The 19,402-nt window shown below is 36.7% G+C and overlaps 2 protein-coding genes across 3 annotated transcripts in view; both read left to right on the forward strand.

The window, feature by feature from the left end:
• The window catches only part of LOC129756679 (tryptophan 5-hydroxylase 1), a 32,368-nt gene extending 21,170 nt beyond the window's left edge, over nt 1–11,198 (forward strand). The window contains exons 7-9 of one of the 2 annotated variants that reach the window (XM_055753618.1): nt 10,234–10,466; nt 10,526–10,742; nt 10,809–11,198. In XM_055753618.1, the coding sequence (XP_055609593.1) occupies nt 10,234–10,466; nt 10,526–10,742; nt 10,809–10,907 (549 nt within the window). In that variant the 3' untranslated portion in view covers nt 10,908–11,198. The remainder of the gene's footprint in view (nt 1–10,233; nt 10,467–10,525; nt 10,743–10,808) is intronic. The other variant, XM_055753619.1, reaches the window with a different exon arrangement.
• A 4,773-nt stretch (nt 11,199–15,971) lies between these two features.
• Nucleotides 15,972–16,629, forward strand: LOC129751503 (uncharacterized). The gene is made up of 2 exons (XM_055747039.1): nt 15,972–16,125; nt 16,232–16,629. The coding sequence occupies exons 1-2, from the start codon at nt 16,006–16,008 to the stop codon at nt 16,454–16,456; spliced, it is 345 nt and encodes a 114-aa protein (XP_055603014.1). The 5' UTR covers nt 15,972–16,005; the 3' UTR covers nt 16,457–16,629.
• The last annotated feature ends 2,773 nt before the right edge of the window (nt 16,630–19,402 follow it).

Raw genomic sequence — 19,402 nt, forward strand, 5'->3', positions numbered from 1 at the left:
ATAGACTCAGCCGTCTTAAGAGCTAGAAAGCTGAAATTTGGCATGTATGTTCATTAGGACCAGGAAAGATGAAAAATGTTTTCGGATTTTCGGATGACCCCTTCTGAAGGGGGTCGTCCATACAAGACAAATATTGTTTTCGTGATATTGACGTTATTTTTCGTCGGATTATGACAAAAATTTGCACATAGAGGTTTTGAGACATGGGAAATTGATTCCAGGTATTCAATTTTGTGTCAGGGGTCGGCAAAAGGGGTCGTCCATATTGACTGTTTATTGTTTTTACGATATTGGCGTTATTATACATCAGATTGAGATGAAACTTTGCATATAGTAGTTTTGAATGACGACCAACCAATTCGAGATGCTAAATGCGGAGTCAGGGGTCGTCCAAAGGGGTCGTCCATAATAACTTTCAATATCTTAGCGATAGTGACGTTTTCATACATCGGATTGGGATGAAAATTTACACATAGGAGTTATTAAGGACAAACAATAGATTTCACTTATCCAAAATAAAATCAGGGGTCGGCCAAAGGGGTCGTCCATATTAACAATTCACTGTTAAAGCGATATTGTAGTTATTATACAACAGATTCAGATGAAAATTGGCACACGAGAGTTTTGAGGGACGGGTAATCGATTTCAGGTATTAAATTCAGTGTAAGAGGTCGGCAAAGGGGGTCGTCCATATTAACCTTTCCATATTTTTGCAATATCGTCGTTATTTTACATACTATTCGGATGAAAATTTGCACACGGTAGTTTTCAGGGACGGGCAATCAATTTCAGATGTCAAATGTTTTGCCAGGGGTCGACGAAAGGGGTCGTCCACAATAATTAAATTTCCAATGTTTTTAGCAATATTGACGGTATTATGCAATTGATTGCTTAGGAAATTTGCACACGGGAGTTTTGAGGGAAGGGTAATCGATTTCAGATGTCAAATATTTTGCCAGGGTTCGACGAAAGTGGTCGTCCATATTAATTAATATTTCACTGTTTTTAGCAATATTGACGTTATTATGCAATGGATTGCTCTCAAAATTTCCACACAGGAGTTTTGAGGGAAGGGCAATCGATTTCAGATATCAAAGATTGTATAAAAGGTCACTAAAAGGGGTTTACTTTTTTTGCAATAACTGCGTTGTTATGCAACGATCGAGTCGAAATTTATTCACGGTGGTTTTCGCCACGGTCAATTGATTCATGATTTCAAATTAAGTAGCAGACGTCAGAAAAGCGATCCTCTAATATTTTTGCGATTATTACTTAACAATGCATTCGGAATTGCGTCTGGAAAATGCTTGGCAATTGACTTTCATACAAACTGTTCATAACATATTCCAAGTTTGAAGCGAAACGGTATTCGTATGGGATCAGCTAGTACTCTATATAGAAAGCAGTTGCGACTAGTTTATGACAGTTTTAGTGTTTTTTTTTTTCGTAATAAATATTTTTGTTTACATTTTGTTTCATATGACCTAATGGAAGATCATGCTAGAAATGAAATTTCAATATGTATATGGAGCTCATTGGAAAACTTTCTGGCTACGGGCCGGACAAATCCGGGTTGTTTTATCTGAAAAGTGAAAACCTATCAAAATCCAGGCATTTGATTTCGAATTTGTCGACAAAAAATCAGGGCTTTTAATATCAAATTTGTCGCCGAAAATTCGGCAATATCCGGGCAAATTTGGTCAAACCCCAAGAATCACTCTAAAAAAATCAAGAAAAAAAACATGAAAATAAATTTTTGGATGTTTGGGCGTTTTGGACGCATAAATAAAATTAAATTATACACAATTTGTGTTTATTGTTTGATTTGGAAAATAAATTATATAAAGCCGGGAAAAATCCAGTTTTTTAATGAAATTCAGGAGACTGGGCCGGACCTAATTTAGTATCAAATATCCGGGCAAACTCGGATAAAACCGAGCAATCTGACAATTTTATACTAGCAAAACTGACAGATTTCCGCCCAATTTTTAGAAATATTATTCTAACAAAAAAGTAATTCTTTTTAAAGCATTTAAAAATTCTGGAGAAATTATCTTCATTAGGGTCTCTATCATTTGCGAATAAAAAATAAGGGGTACCAGAAATTGAGAGTTACCAGATGCCATTATTTTGCAAACTAAAATTGGGTCGAGCTGTCTTTTGTTTCACATTTTGATTAAGAACGAATATCAATTTAATTTGCAATTATTTGTACAAATCACATTTTGAATAAAGTTGAGGCAGGTTGTTGCAATCGAACAATTCCATTCCTTTTTTCAAAAGAGTAGTGGAAATAATGGGTTCAAGACCAATCGGATCGCCGTTGTATTTTTTTTTTTTCAAAAAAATCATGATATTTACGGCTTATGTACTTTCTTTTCTTTCATCATCTTTGAAAATTTAAAAATCAAAGCTTTTAATTAATTTAGAATTTGTTTACTAATACTTACGTATGACTTTGAGATTTATGTTTAAACACTGATTATGAAACTATGAAACTCTATGAGTAATGTAGTATGTAAATAGTAATCTGCTTATGCATGTGTTATATTTTATAATGTGCACATATTTTACAAACCGGACAAATCCGGGCTATTTTATCTAGAAACCTGGCAAAATCTGGGCATTTGATTTCAAAATTGTTGTTCAAAAATCCAGGCATTATCCGGGAAATTTGGTCAAAACCCTTATTTACTCAACACAGATCAAGAAAAAAAACTCGGATAAAACATTATTTATCATAACTCATCAGCAGGTTTTAAATCGTATTTTGGGGTTTCAAAAAACCTTTCATGAATATCTCTATAAAACTTGCTCAAAAAATTTCGTTTTGGACGAAAAATCAAAAAATGTTCAAAACAATTTGTTTTGGCACAAAACATGAATAAATCGGGAAAATACGGGTAAAATCCGGTATTTTTCAATGAAACCTGGGCAACTGGGCCGGGCCAAACTTTTGTCAAATTGTGTATTGAATATTCGAGAAAAACCGGATAAAACCGGACAATCTGGCAACCTTTTTTAAGAACTACTGTTATTTATTGTTACAAATTGAAAAATTTCAATCAAGAATTAATTTTCTAGAAAACTGTGATTGAAATAGTAAAATTCTAACATTTTTAACCAATTGAATCTAAATGTATTGTGGTCTTCAACTAAGTTGCCGAACGTTCTCGCAGTGATGCCAGAAACAATTATTAGCTGTTAAGAAAACTTTGTAAAAAATCTATAAAACGCTGTATCTCAACCATCATCCGTCCCTGAAATTTTTACCAATTACAGTCCCTGGAGTGTCAATTTTACACTACTGACTAGAATCAATATACCTATCTCTGTTTTTCCCCAACCGATTTTATCAAAATTAATAGTTTCGGAAAATTCTTAAAGCAACTGAAATATGTTTCTCAAACAATAATCAACTACAACACTTCAGTTTCCGTTATTCAAATTCTAAGAAAAAAAAATCCGGTAAAACACGTTTTGGAAAAATACCTCTAAATCAGCTACGGAATGTTGAAAAAATTTACTAAGTGTCCAAAAAAGCTGAAGTTACGTTTCACACTAGGATATATTTTTTTGAATTTTTTTAAAATCATGACCACGAAAAGTATAAAAAAGTGGTGTAAAAACCGCAATTTTCAATCAATGAAACGTCGAAGTTGTCAAAGTCACACCAGAAAAAATTTTGAAAAAATAAGTTTTTGAAATGACATTATTTGGCACATTTTTGCATTTCTAGATTGTCAAAATACGAAACACAGAATTTTTGACGAGTTTTCAAAGATAGTTGTATTTTTAACTTTTTTGAGCATTTTGTAGCTGATCTGCAGTCTATTTTCAGAAGCATGTGTTTCAGATTTTTTTCTTAGAATTTAAATCACGGAAAACTGAAGTATTGTAGGTAAATATTACCTGTAAAACATATTTCCAAAATTATACATTTTGTAAAAATCGGTTGAGAAATAAGAGAGATATAGCGGTTTTGAGCGAGGAGTGTCAAATTGACACTCAAGATCTGATTAAGGAGTATTTTTCTTGGGTTTCCAGCGTGTGTCCATAAAAAAGTAATGATGCAAAATTAAAGATTTCAAGAATTCAATTAGGGTCCCGAAAAAGTTGTTTTATTTAGATGCACCCGAATAAAGTTACAAACCATAAAATTTCCAATAGTGTCATATTGACATTCAAGAGCGGATTAGGGTTAAAACTAGAATATCCAAACATATTTTAAAACGTGATTTAAATTAAGATCAATAAAGTGATTTAAAATCAGTTTTTACTTATTATGCATGATCAGGTTTGATTCTACAGGTTAAGTTATTTCAAAATCAGAATTTGTATTAAGGGACAAAAATGTTGTTCCATAACAAATGCGGCGACACTGTCTAACGACTTGCTAAGAGATAGATATAGGTAGGTCCTACACCCACAGATCTCCGACCATGATTTCCTAGGAGGTGGCATAATTGGCACAAGATTCTATGTCGCCCTGGCATTAACAAGCAGTGGTTCTGCTGGCTTTGTCCTTCCAGTGCAACTGGATTGCATTTGTCTAAAAGAAACCAAATAAATCATATCCCATATTCCATAACAAGACAAAACAGGGTGAACTACTTGTCCTGTGTTTTTTTGTGATTGCCCGGGGCAGAAAAACTAAGACAAATAACCCTCGTTTTCCATCTGAATCAGGTAGAATATTGGCTAAGATGTCCGACTAGGAAAACGAACTAAAACATTGCTTTGAGTTCGATGCTCATTCTCCGACCGCATTTTTTTCTTATTACTGGGATAAATTATCCAGTTGGATGCAAATCCCTTTAAATAAATTTCGTGACTCGTTTGAATATTTTTATGAAATGTATTATTCTGCTGGAGTGCTCGAGTCTTTATGCCGTTGGTTTGTAGAGCAATCATATCATCTTTCGCGCATTTTCGGCTCATAATTAGCTCCGCATTGAGCTGCGCATTGAAATTTGTCAACTTCTTCTTTGGGTGTACATTTTTTGTAGATCCCATACAAAAAGATTAAAAAAACGGAATACCAGATGTGTGAATACCGAAGAATCGGAAACATAATAAAAATCGAACCTGAGAGAAAAAAAAACAAGGTATTAATAGTACAAGACAAAATTTTTTTATATCGCTCGGGCATAAAAATAATACACCTGAAGAATTTACCCACTAAGAAATTATAGTGCTACAGGAAATAAGAAGGCTGGTTAGGCGATTGAGAGAATTTCGAAATGATACGAATTTCAAACGAGTTTAGAAGACAGCTTGAAGTAAGAATCAACAGAAAGCGAGTCAAGAGGACTGCTTCTATACAAAGATACGAATTTCGAGAGAGTTGAAAGGACAACTGGAATTTGGAAAGTGCGTTGAGAGGACAGCTTTGTATCTTATCAATTGAACAATTAATTGTGTTAAGAGGACATCGAAAGCATCTTATCTACTTTAAATAAAGCGAGTTTAGAAGACAGCTTAAAGTTAAAATGAACAGGAAGCGAGTAGAGAGGACTGCTTCTTTACAAAGATACGAATTTCAAGTGAGTTGAGAGGACAACTTGAAGTTCAAAAGCGCGTAGAGAGAACAGCTTTGTATCTTATGAAACGAAAAATATTCGTGTTTTGAGGACAGCTTAAGAGTATTATCTGGTTTAAAATCAAGCGAGTTGAAAGGACAGCTTGAGATAAGAATGAACAGAAAGTGAGTCGAGACTATTTCTATACAAAGATACGAGTTTAAAGTGAATTGGGAGGACAAATTGAAATTGGAAAGTGCGTTGAAAGGACAGCTTTTTATCATATCAAATGAACATTTAAGCGTTTGGAGAGGACAGCTGAGGAATCTTATCCAGTTTGAAATCAAGTGAGTTTAGGGGACAGCTTGAGATAAAATTTAACATGAATTGAGTCGAGAGGACTACTTCTATACAATGATACGACTTTCAAAACTTCCAACTTAAAATTGGAAAGCGCATTTAGAGGACAGCTTGACATAAGAATGAACAAAAAGTTAGTCAAAAGAATTCCTTGTAGTCGACGATTTGAACTTGAAGTGAGTTTAGAAAACAATTTGAAATTGGGAAGTGCGTTGAAAGACAGCTTTGAATCGTGTTAAATGAATAAACAAGCATTTTGAGAGTACAGTTTGAAATAGTTTAAAATCAAGTCAAAAGGACAGCTTATGTGTAGTGTTAGAATCAGAGGATTATGAGTGTGTGGGTCATGAACGGACGTGCAGGTGTATAGACACATTCTCCCGAAGCAACGGGCCAGTCTCAACGCAGCAGCCTGTCAGGCGGGCCACCGCGTCCGTCATCTGGTTAAGTGTGGCTTGGTGGGTGATCTCAAGTGCTAGTCTAAGTTGCACATTTGGCGACCGTGACAGGACTTTTTGTGTTTTAAGTAAGTCATATCAGTGAAAAAGTATGTTGCATGTTTTTAAAGTGAAAGATTTTGTTTCTAAACACAAAAAGTTACCTTCTTCAGAGATCACCCATCAGAGCGAGAATCGAGTGAAGTTTGGATAGAGAGCGAATAAGAGCAGTGTTGCCGGAGTCACATTTTGAAAATATGCACCAAATTTGTAAGATAAAAAATTATATTATTTTTTTTTGATTGACGAAAAAGGCGTGTTGTGAGGACAGCCTTTTCCTTTGCGAGTTGGGAGGACCGCAAAGAAGAACAGCGAGTTGAGAGGACAGCTGTTGGGAAAAAGGCGTGTTGAGAGGACAGCCTTTTCCTTTGCGAGTTGGGAGGACCGCAAAGATGAACAGCGAGTTGAGAGGACAGCTGTTGGGAAAAAGGCGTGTTGAGAGGACAGCCTTTTCCTTTGCGAGTTGGGAGGACCGCAAAGATGAACAGCGAGTTGAGAGGACAGCTGTTGGGAAAAAGGCGTGTTGAGAGGACAGCCTTTTCCTTTGCTAGTTGGGAGGACCGCAAAGAAGAACAGCGAGTTGAGGGGACAGCTGTTGGGAAAAAGGCGTGTTGAGAGGACAGCCTTTTCCTTTGCGAGTTGGGAGGACCGCAAAGAAAAATGGCGAGTGGAGAAGACTTCTGTTAGGAAAATATGAATTTTTGGACAGCTTTACCTTCGCGTGTTGAGAGGACTGCAAAAAAAAAAAAAAAGAATAACGAGTTGAGAAGACAGCTATTAGGAAAAAGACGAGTTGTGGACAGCCTTACCTTTGTCAGTTGGAAGGACCGCAAAGAAGAACAGTGACAGTTGTTGGGAGAAAAGAAATACCCAGTTGTATGGACAATTAAATAATAGCAAGCACAAAAAAGAACAGAGAGCCAAGTACTAATGCTGATGAGAAAAGATCTCGAGTTAGGAAGACAGCCGATTTCTTGCGTGTTGAGCGGAAGGCAAAAAAAACTGCGAGGGAAGAGGATACTTGTTGTAAGGAAAATAATAAAGAAAAAATGGCGATTTTTGAGGGCAGCAGGAATCAAGATAACACCAGTTTAGTTTAGAAGAAAACAATAGCGAATTTCGAAGACAGGCATATACGCACCCTTTAGATGAACTACTTGATGAGAAGAATACTGTGAAGAAAGAATGACCGAGTTATAAGACATGCTGATACTTGCGAATTGAGAGTATGGACAACAAATGAGAACAACTGTTATGAAAAATAGGCGAATTGCTTAATAGTTGCATGAGATCTCGTAACATTACTTTGGGAGAACAGTTGTCATAGCAAAACGCGAGTTGAAAGGAGGTCATGAATTTATAAAGGGCCACACAAAAACATAGTGGAAAGAAAATATAACTAGTATATATAAATTTTAGGTATCAGCAACTTAGAGAAATAACAGTTTATAAAGGAAAACATTGAAATACAACTTAATTAACAGTAAAGTGGGAAAAAGGTAGCTAATAGAGCTTGAAAAGAAGATTTGAATTAAACTGCTATTGAAAACCCAAGGAAATCTCTGATAAGATATTCATCGCATGTTAACGATTTCCAATTAGTTTTTTATGCCTGCATTGATGATTTACCGTGCGTTGTGAGAGTTTCTCTACTGTTAGATCATTATTTAGCAGATGTTTTAATAAGGTACATGCAAGTTGGTGATAATAGACATAAATTATGACTTGGAAGATATTGAAAAAAAACCATCTGGCAAGCCTGGTGCACAACTGGGTTTGGGAAAAATAAGCTATGTGAAAGAGCCGTACGGGGCTGCCATACGTACGAAATGTGTGTCTGGTGACGTGTATGCGTGAGATTTCTCCCAATTAGAATTGGAGCGGGTGAGACAAAACTCGCGTTGCAGTCGTGGTTGTCAAAAGCATAGATTTATCTTTAAAGTAAAGATTTCAAGAATACTCAAACTGTTTGACTTATTTTTTCTTCAACCAAAATCAAATGGAACGACCGTTTGAAAAACAAGATAGATGCTGATTCATATTGAGATCATCAACTGTTCACTATCCACTGTATTGAATTATGGTTTAAGAAAATGCTTAAAATATTGATTTTCGTTGCATATACTATATATGACAGCACACGTCGAAATAATATGCGAGCACTTTGTGCAAGTAAGAACAAAATTAGGAAAAAATCGAATAACTTCTGTTTTGAGATCCTCAACATTGATGGAACGTAAATGTTTGAAAATACGCTTAATACGGCAACGCTGGTTGTCAAACCATTACATTCCTGTCACAAACAGGAGCTTAACTCTCAAAGAGCGAGAACGTTACTATTACGTTTGCACACGCTGAAAAGACCTTGTTTGGCTTCCGAAAACATTTCTCGGAGAGACGCACCGGGGCGTTGTTTAATGGCCGTACGAGAAAAGAGAGAATGTGGTGGAACATGATGCCCTTGTGTGGACTGTGATGTAACATTGCCAGGGCCCAGGCCCAGATCATATGCGTATCAATAAGCCACAGATATGTGTGGGTGCAATCATGAGGACCTGTCCGTCGGTATTCTCTTCAGTGGGAGAGCGAAGTTCGCAGCCAAACTGTATGAAGCGCAGCGCCAACTGGTTTTCACTGGCAGAATTGAGTAAATGCGTTATGATATTTAAATCCTTAAGATCATCTCTTCTATCGTACTGCCTCCTACGTTTGGATAGCGATGCAAATTGGCTATAGTAGAGAAATTTACTTTCAACATGTTTAAATGATTAAACACAATTTCGTAGAAACAATACATGTTGAAATTGTTTTTCATCTGAGAGGAAGGGAGATGTGTGGGTCATGAACGGACGTGCAGGTGTATAGACACATTCTCCCGAAGCAACGGGCCAGTCTCAACGCAGCAGCCTGTCAGGCGGGCCACCGCGTCCGTCATCTGGTTAAGTGTGGCTTGGTGGGTGATCTCAAGTGCTAGTCTAAGTTGCACAATGAGGATACTTTAAGATTGAAAAGTGTAATGAAAAGACAACTTTGGAAATTATAAAATGGACAATCAAGCAGGTTGAGGGATCGGGTTGAATTTAAAATTTATCATCAAACGAGTTATATAAGTAAAACACGAGAATTAAAAATGGGATCCTTAACAGTGATAACAGTCAGGGCCGTAGGAAGAACGGCCTCATGGGGGAGGGGGGGGGGGGTTTTGGTGACCAGTTTTTTTCTATGATACATTTGCTCCAAAAATGCACGAATCAAAAAAAAATTTTAAAGGTACATTTCTTATCACTTTTTACTTAAGCATTTTTAAGTTTTTTTACACTAAAAGTTTTATGTATTCATAGAAAATTTTGAATATAGGTACATTCGGAAATCTGTAAAATGGTAAACTGGATTTATATAACGAATCCATGAGTAACATACAAAATTCATCAATGGTTGAATTTGCTCTAAAATCTGTTCAATTGAGCTTTTTTGATTTGAACAAAAAAAAAGTTTTATAAGAAAGCCTTATGTTTATTTTAAAGTTTTATTTTATATTCAAATCAAATAAGACAAATCTACCACACTATCGAGTAAATTCCAAGATTTTAACCATTAATGAAAATAAATTAAATTTTCGAAAGTAAAATTAATTTATTTAAGTTTTGCGGTTCCAACCTGATACTTGCAACCTTGATCCAAACTCAAGTTTTTGTTTGAAATTTGGAACTTGTTAAAATTGTTATAATATCACTAAGGGGGGGGTCACTAAGCGTTTAATGTAGTTCGTTGTATTTTTATTTATTCTTAAAAAGGGCTATGTACGAAGCTACTAAAAGTGTGAGTACTTCTATATTTGTTTTAAATCATTCCAGTTATACTTCTTCACGGTGGAGTTTGGACTATGCCGGCAACAGGACGGAAGCTTCAAGGTATTTGGAGCGGGGCTGCTATCCTCGGTTGCCGAACTCAAACATGCCATTACGACTCCGGATAAGATCAAAAGGTTCGATCCCGATATCACCTGCCAAGAGGAGTGCATCATCACATCCTACCAGAACGCTTACTACTACACCGATTCCTTCGAAGAAGCCAAAGAAAAAATGAGGTATCTGCAATGATATTCGATATACTTAAATTTGAAAATTATTTCAATTTTTATTACAGAGCTTTCGCTGAAAATATTCAACGACCGTTTGGTGTTCGCTATAATCCTTATACACAGACTGTGGACGTTCTGAGCAATGCCAAGAAAATTACCGCCCTTGTTAGCGAACTCCGAGGGGACCTAAGTATCGTGTCGGCTGCTCTAAAGAAAATTTCCGCCCTGGATGAGGAATTGGATGTGGAATCGATCGAAAAGCTTCTGTCCTCTAGTTTACATGTGAGCTATTTAAAATGTTCTTTTTTTTTACAAAAAATCAATATCTTTTATATCATTTTGTAACAGGTTTCAGATAAAAGCCCCAACTCTGACAGCCCCGATTCTTCAGAGAAAGCGTGTTCCCCCAATCAATCCATGGAACTGAAAGGACCACTTCAACCCTAAACTCAAAATAAAGAAATGCTAAACCTGACAGGATAAAACACAAGACACGTTTCGACATCTCTCTCTCTCTCTCTCAATGTGCGACAGCAGTGATAATATGCAGCTATCTAATAACGGAACAAAAAAATAACACAATATACAAACCAGTTAAAATCAGTGCACTCGTTTGAAATCCGATTCAAATTATATTAAATTGTTAAAAATCCGTGATAAGTGAAAAAAAAACAAAAAGAAAATCTACTATTTCCCAATGATCTAGATGTGGCAATTGCAGGAAAATATTGCAATCAAACGGCGAGTTTGTTTATTCATGAGAAAATGTGTCCATTTAAATGTTTTTAAAAGATATAGTTTGTTTGAAACTTATGTTGAAAATTCGAATTAGTTATTTATTTATTTACATAGTATTCCATCTCACGACATAACTTGACGAACATAATTCCTAAAATTCACTCGGTCCATGGCAACCGTTCTCCAATTCCTCGGGCACCCCACGTTCGCCAGATCACGCTCCACTTGGTCTAACCACCTCGCTCGCTGCGCCCCCGCTCGTCTTGTTCCTACCGGAGTCGTAGAGAACATCTGTTTTGCAGGACAGTAGTCCGGCATTCTCGCAACATGTCCCGCCCAGCGTATCCGGCCAGCTTTCACCACCTTCTGGATACTGGGTTCGCCGTAGAGTCGCGCGAGCTCGTGGTTCATCCTTCGCCTCCACACTCCGTTCTCCTGTACGCCGCCAAAGATGGTTCTTAACACTCGTCGCTCGAATACCCCGAGTTTACGCAGGTCCTCCTCGAGCAATATCCATGTCTCGTGTCCGTAGAGAGTAACCGGTCTAATGAGCGTCATATACAGGTTACACTTCGTGCGAGGGCTAAGTCTTCTCGACCGCAGTTGCTTGTGGAGTCCATAGTAGGCAGGCCTCCGGATCTCACGGCTGGTGTCATTGTCTGCGGTCACCAGTGAGCCGAGATAGACAAAGTCTTCGACTATCTCCAGCTCGTCGCCGTCGATCGTGACCTTGTTATTGCTGGACAAGCGGGTTCGGTCGGTCTCGGATCCGCAGGCCAGCATGTACTTCGTCTTGGACGTATTAATCATCAACCCAATCCTTCCTGCTTCGCGTTTCAGTTTGCGATAGATCTCCTCCACCGCCGCAGATGATCTGCCGACTATATCAATGTCATCGGCAAAGCAGATAAGTTGACTGGATCTGTTGAAAATCGTGCCCCGCATTTCGCCCACCGCTCGTCGAATAACACCTTCTAGCGCCACGTTGAACATCATGCAGGATAGACCATCACCTTGTCGAAGCCCCCTGCGTGATTCGAATGAACTCGACAATTCACCCGAGATCCGCACACAGCACTGCGTTCCATCCATCGTCGCCTTGATCAGTCTGATCAGCTTCCCGGAAAAGCCGTTCTCGTCCATGATTTTCCATAGCTCGTCACGGTCGATCGAAATAGTGTTTCATGTTTTAAAAATTTAAGGACTGGTTTCAAATGATTTTGGCGTCGCTGAACTGAAGAAATGTAATTTAAATTCAAGCACCTTTAGAAAATCTTCAATATTCACTCTGTTAATCAACATATACTTACCACACTTCATCCTGAATCATGAATCTTCCTAATTTAGCAAACGATTTGTTTGTGTTTGGCATGGGCTAAGACATTTTATCGGGCGTGCCTGTTAATTCTTTCTTATTTGGTGTTATAAATTTTCGTTTGTTTTTTTTTCATTCATTCTTTTAATTGTATTTTATCTTCATCTATAATTCTTTTTATTTTCATAGTTCCCTAACTATTTCCTCTTCTCTTAAAAAATTGATGACCATACAATTGTAAACATGCAAAACGAATTTGGCTCCTTGAAGCCTCAAGGTCCGTTTCAGATGAAGAAATTATAAAAAAATATTTCCGTTTATGGTTCCTATTCATAAGATTTGAAGTTAACTTCATGATCCACCTTATTTTTATTTTCGATCAACATCATGTCACGTTTCTGGATTCCTCGCGACATCCCTGAAGTAACGTTGCAGACATCCAAGTCACATGACCATGTATTACGCCATGCTTGTTGCGCCTTGCATGCAATGTTGTGAAGTGCCGAAGCGACGTCGATACAACAACGACGATGGCAGCGCGACGGCGACAAAAACAACGTGACGGTGCCTGGTCATCGCGATGGCGACGAAAACAGCATCGACGATAATACCAGTAAGAATAAGAATAAAAATAGTACAAGACTTGCTGTGATCGCAAAATTGACCAAAATGCGACGCCCGGAGATGAATAATTCGATTGGTTTAAATTCCCAAAAAAAAAAATTATAATGCGACGCCATTACAATTGAAGTGTGATGATGAATTCAAATTTTAAGGCGTCGAAAACGACCAAGGCGAAACAAACGCGATTTTACCCCCCACAAACTAAATTTTAGCCTTTAACAATTTGTATAACACAATAGAACAGTTGGAACTCATTTCTATTGTTATTCGAGCAATATGAGCGACCGAAACGACTTAGCTGTTCGATATGCAGCGCCAGCAAACGTTCACTAGCAAAAGCAAAGGTACACTGAAAATAAAAGCAGCTAACTAAATTCTTTATATGAAGAAGTTTTAGTGAATATTGGATAATGAATAATAAATCTGGGTTTAATCGCAGACACCAGATACCCAGACTGACCACTGAAGGCTGATTTTGGCGCTTGTTCCACAGCGCTATCTACGGGTTATCGTGAAACTAACGGCAACATACACAAAAAGAAAAATCTCGATATATCACACACACACACATTTGCACTGTGCTATTTGTTTTTTACATCTAGAGAAGAACACGGTAGTTTTTGATTAACTACTTTTGATAGAAAAAAAATAACACGATATATTTCGAAAACCACTAAAGAACCTTTTTTGAATGATTCACCAAATGTGGTTAGAATTCAACCATAAAGCTTATAAAAAATACATCGACTTCGACAGAAATGAAAATTGACTGAAAACTTGAGATTTTCTGCTCCACTTCCTTATAGCGTTGTGGTTGAAAAATAACCATTTTATGACATCTTTGGCTTCATTTGTAAAGATAACTTTCAACTGCAAGACTTCGTTAACCCCGAAACCTCCGTCAAGGGTAAGTTCAAGTTTCCCGAGTAGAAAAATATTGTGACAAACCCAATTATTTGTAAACAGTTATAAAACGATCTAGGACTTGTTGTGAAAACGACATATGACATCGTATAAATATTCCACTGATTGTATATTGCAAAACTACAGTATATTGAATGTGGCTTTAAATTATATTACTGTTTAGAACTGTTAAATCAATCAATGAATGGACGAGATTTTTACAAAAATTTTGTTGAACAATCTGTTTCAGTTAGAGTTTCTCAAAACCCTTCACCTAGCCGAATTGCCGCATTTATAGAGGTTTGCAAAAACTGAATAAAAGAAAAGTAGACGTGATATTTACAAAATTTGTAAAGCAATGTTTTGTTAACAGAAGAAGCTTAATGAAAATCGCATCAACGAAATAAACTATTAAGTCACCATCTACAACAAAAAAAAAACCGGTGTCAGATTTTTATTTACTTTTTCCTCCAATAAATCCTAAAACTTCCTTTTCTATGAAAAATTTAGTCACAATTTGAAAAATGTCTTCTTTTCAAAATATCTAACTAAACTTGGATATCAAACTAGCCCTTTTACTGCCCACTGGAAGAGGCAGTTGTGGAAAAAATATTTTTGGCTTCGAGATGATGCATTTTCCATCAAATTTAGTACAATATCTAACCAAGTGCGTTGGTTGACATAATGATTTTCTGTGATAATGATGATTCTTGATAAACAATCTCAATTATCAGAGTCTGTTTATTCTTAGCTTAGCTTTTCCTGTTCTGTTGTTAAGTTATTTGTTCATTATTATTTTTTTGGTTAAATTTCGAACCATTTTTTGAATATCGCACGTGTAATTGATTTTATCCATGGGTAAAATAAAACAAACGTGAATTCGTCACATCAAAATCAAAACATTAAATGAATTCACTCACACAGACATACGATATTTGACATTCCATAAAACGACAAGAAAATAAAAATGACTTTCGTTTGCATCAAGATAGTACTGTTCTTTTACCATTCAAAATTCGTTTTGGTGGTGTGGAAAAGCATTGAAATCGATATATAAGTTTAGTTACAGTGAAATTATTTCTTATTTACTGGGCATCGGTTAAGGAACATTAAAATGACCCTTTTTCAAAATTATAGTTTCTTGAAGAATGGATTCATTTAGTAAACTAATTACTTTCGAAATATGGTTTTAACATAACTTTGAATCAAAGAATTTGGTTGAATGTCAAAGGTGAAAAGATTTCGGAAGCAAAGAGTAATGGATTTGAAACATACCTTTTGAAATATTCCAAATTCAGTGCAGTTTTTAAACAATTTTTTTTTTCGAATAAAAGATATTTAAGTTGACATTTCTCACGCGCACTTGCTCTCGTGTACGGATTAAGATGGGGAGAAAACTCTAAAAACATGGTCGCTTTTATTTCTAGTCCAGTCCAGAATTATGCTAAAAACAGTTGTTTTTTTGACATTTCTCACGCACATTTGAGTAGGGAAAAATACCCGGTCGACAAACACGGTCGTTTCTGAGGTTATTTTTCCGAAAATTTTGTGAAACTACCAGCATTATATCACGAACACTTCCAGCGGCAAATAGGATTTAATATCTTATCAATACATACATCACATTTACATATTATTCAATATATGTCAATAACTTATACCACTCCTGAAACCTGTGTTGTTATACCAATGCACGAAATCGTCCATCTTGTGACAGACAATCGTAATCGAAGGCATGGTAGGCGAACAATTGGCTGTCAAAAAGCGCTCCGTCTCCCCCCTCCACCAATGAGAAACTTTTGGTACCCCTTGCCTACTTTTCCTCAATATGCATCCACCCGTAGCTGGATGCACTCTGGTTATAAATATTTACTCTTTTTAGTGGTTACGCCAAATAGGTATATTTCAACAATCGTGTAAGAATTTATGAATTTAACAGTTTTCCCGAAAGCTGAAAATTTTATCATGGAAGCATCAAATTCAGATCTTCGCAATCAAAATTGCCGGCATTGCCGCATTAATTCGGCTACGAGATGGCTGAAAGCACAAATGTACCACGCCGTATTGCAGCTCCGACCAAAATCGGTAAGTATTTCAAAATCGATATTCCAAGGATTTCTTCGAACAAACTTTCATGCTATGTCTCGAAACTAATTGAATGATTTTTTTTACCGTCTTTCCCACACCTTAGAATGTCGAAAAAATTCCACTTTGTGTAAAATGTACAGCATTAATCCTAACTTTCGGGAAGGCAATTTATACCAAGCACTTGGATGAGCTCCTGGATGATTTGCCGGATGTCCAAGATCCTGCAATATTCGAAGGGCCAACCCTACCTGCCACGCAGGACGCACACGGTTCATCTGAATCAGCGTCTCCGGAAAAAGGAGCGAGTTCTCCTCAAGAACAGAAGTGAATCAAATATTTCTTCAAAATTCATAATCGCGTATTGTTTAGATATTTAAGAAAACTATCAAAAATACTTGCAGTAAAGTATGGCTCATATCCTGCCTTTTTAGCTATTCGAACTTTAATATTGCTTCTTTTAATTGGTTCAATAATTATCAAATACAAATATAGAAAACCCGAAATAAAACACTTGACAGAGAATTGGAGCCTTTCTTACAGAGTAAAAATTATCTTTGGGCATTTATGACATTCATGCGTTTTTGTTGAATTATCGAGAAAACGAATACATGTTTGCATTCAATAATCTAAACATCTTATGTATACACATTAATTGATGACGTCAAACATAAATTGATCAATTCAACAGTGATCGAAGCATTTCTAATAAATTAAAATATTAAATTTGAACCTTAATTATGGTACAATTAAACGTTAATGAAGTTGAGAAAGACAAGAAGGAATATTATCTCAATTCAATTTACAAAACCGATCTCCTACGATAGTTAAACACAAAGAAGACATCCTTAGTAATTATAAAAAAAAGAAACTGGTTATTGCCACACACTGCGGCATCGGAATCGAAATTGTACAACTCAGCGTCCGGACGACAAAGATCAACACGACGACGACGAACGACGGCAAAACAAGAAGGCAACGGCATTGGGCGACACGACGGTGGTGACGCGGTGCTTTAGCGACATCACGACGACAGCCTAGCCTAGCGGCAACAGTGGATCTTCCCTTCCGTCGTTCATATGCGTTGACGATGGAGGAAGAAAAAATGAATAATAATAACAATAAAAATAATATAAATAAGACCGGCGGCGATGGTTTCGTCGATAGAAACGGGCGCCTCGTGCGAGAAGAAAACGAAGAATTGGAAGCATTTCAGCAGGAAGTGTCGATGTTAATTTTGAATGTTGATTTTGATTTAATCGATAGGCCTGGTTATCAGTTATATTTATTATCATTGAGACGCGAAACATGAGGCGTGAGAAGTTAAAAGTGAGACGTGAGGAATGAGAACTGAGAAGTCAAAAGTGAGACGTGAGAAGTGATAAGTAAGAAATGAGAAGATAGAAATGAAAAATGAGGCGTGAGAAGTTACACGTGAAATGAGAAGTTAAATGTGAGAATTGAAAAGTCATGTTTCACATCTCACGTTAATAAAATTGAGTGTATTTTTTAAAAAAATTCAAAACACCAAATGATATATTTTAACATGATTGAGTCAAACGGTCACTTGCAGTGGGTTAGACTGGGCTTGCTAAAGCGTGAACACGAAATTAGGTGTGTTCAACAGAACTCAATCGAAATCAATTGAAATGGATTGACAGCTGATCAGCTGTTTTTCCAATTGACTTCGATCGATTTCTATCAGGCTGCTGAATGAACAGCCAACACTAATACTAACGTACAGGCGCAGTGTTTTCAGATGTAATTTTGTTTGTCAGCTTCGTTCAGAATTCGAAAAGGCGGTTTACTCAAGGCAAATTGTAATGAATCCATCATTTTGGCCATCTCAATGGCAATTCTTTCCCGTACTAAAGCTATCCGAAAAATTTTAGATTAGGAAGTTGCTGTTTGACTCGAACTAAATTTGAATATTAAAAAGGAATTGTGTTTAGAATAATGAGCAATTTTTAGAGATGGATGATTCATGCAAATCCCATCGTCTCAAGCCGTGATTTTGCTAAAAAAAAATCGGCATGTCGCAGAGCTACGTCCACAATTCAAAGAACAGAGCTGGACTGGACAAGGTACAGAACTTCCCAAACCGCGATGAGCGGCAACAATTGAAGGTTAAAACTAGGGCACGGAAGCTCTACGAGAAGATCCTGTCAAAATATGGCTGCTGTGTAATGGACGACGAAACGTATATTAAAGCCGATTTTAAGCCCATTCCGGAGTTGAAGTTTTTCACCGGCAAGAGCAAGTTCGATGTGGACGACAAATTTAAGAAGAAGAAAATGTCGAAGTTCGCCTCCAAATATCTCGTTTGGCAGGCCATCTGCTCTTGCGGACTGAGGAGTGAGCTTTTCGTGACAAAGGGCACAGTAAATGGCGAGATCGATGAAGCTTGCCGGCGCGACAAAGCTCCGCTATATTGGCCAGATTTGGCATCATGCCTCTATTCTCACAGTGTCCTGGAGTGGTATGGAACAATTCTGTTCATTTTGTTCTAAGGGACATGAACCCGGAAAACTGTCCGGAGCTGCGCCCGGTTGAGCAGTACAGGGCAATAATGAGCTAGGAATTTCGGAAAAACAAGAAGACAGTCGAAGACGAGAAGGACATGTTGAGAAAATGGAAAAAAAAAACTGAGAAACTGGTACCGAATGACACTGTAAAGACTTTGATGGAGAGCATCATGCGAAAATGCGTTCAATTTTACACTTAAGGCTCCATAGATTAACTTTTCTTTTGATTTTTGAAGTAAATAATATATGTTTAAAACTGCCCTAAAATTTTGGTTTAATTCTAAACATTATAAGAAAATTGGCATGACATTTTCTGCATTGGCATGAAAAGTGGGACACAGCCGAAAAATGCGGAGCATTTTATATTCGAAAAAGTATGTATGATTTTGGTATCTTCGCTGGGAAGAAAAGAGGATTGCTTTTTATTACTTGAATATGAAATTTCATAAACCGACTTTTACTTGAATCTGAAATTTCATAAAAAACTACAAAGAGGACAAAAACGACACTACAGAAATGACAAATATGAAAAAAAATGACAAAAGTGTCAAAAATGATAAAAATCACAAAAATGACAAAAAAGACAGAAATGAAAAAATTTACAATACATAACAAAAATGATAAAAATTGAAAAAAAATATGACAAAAATAAAAAAAAAATCTCAAAAAAGAAAGAAATGACAAAAATTACTAAGAGGACAAAAACGATGAAAATGACAAAAACGACAAAAAACCACAAATCAACACGCCCT

This window comes from Uranotaenia lowii, chromosome 3 (assembly GCF_029784155.1).
Source record: "Uranotaenia lowii strain MFRU-FL chromosome 3, ASM2978415v1, whole genome shotgun sequence".
NCBI classification, from domain to species: Eukaryota; Metazoa; Arthropoda; class Insecta; order Diptera; family Culicidae; genus Uranotaenia; species Uranotaenia lowii.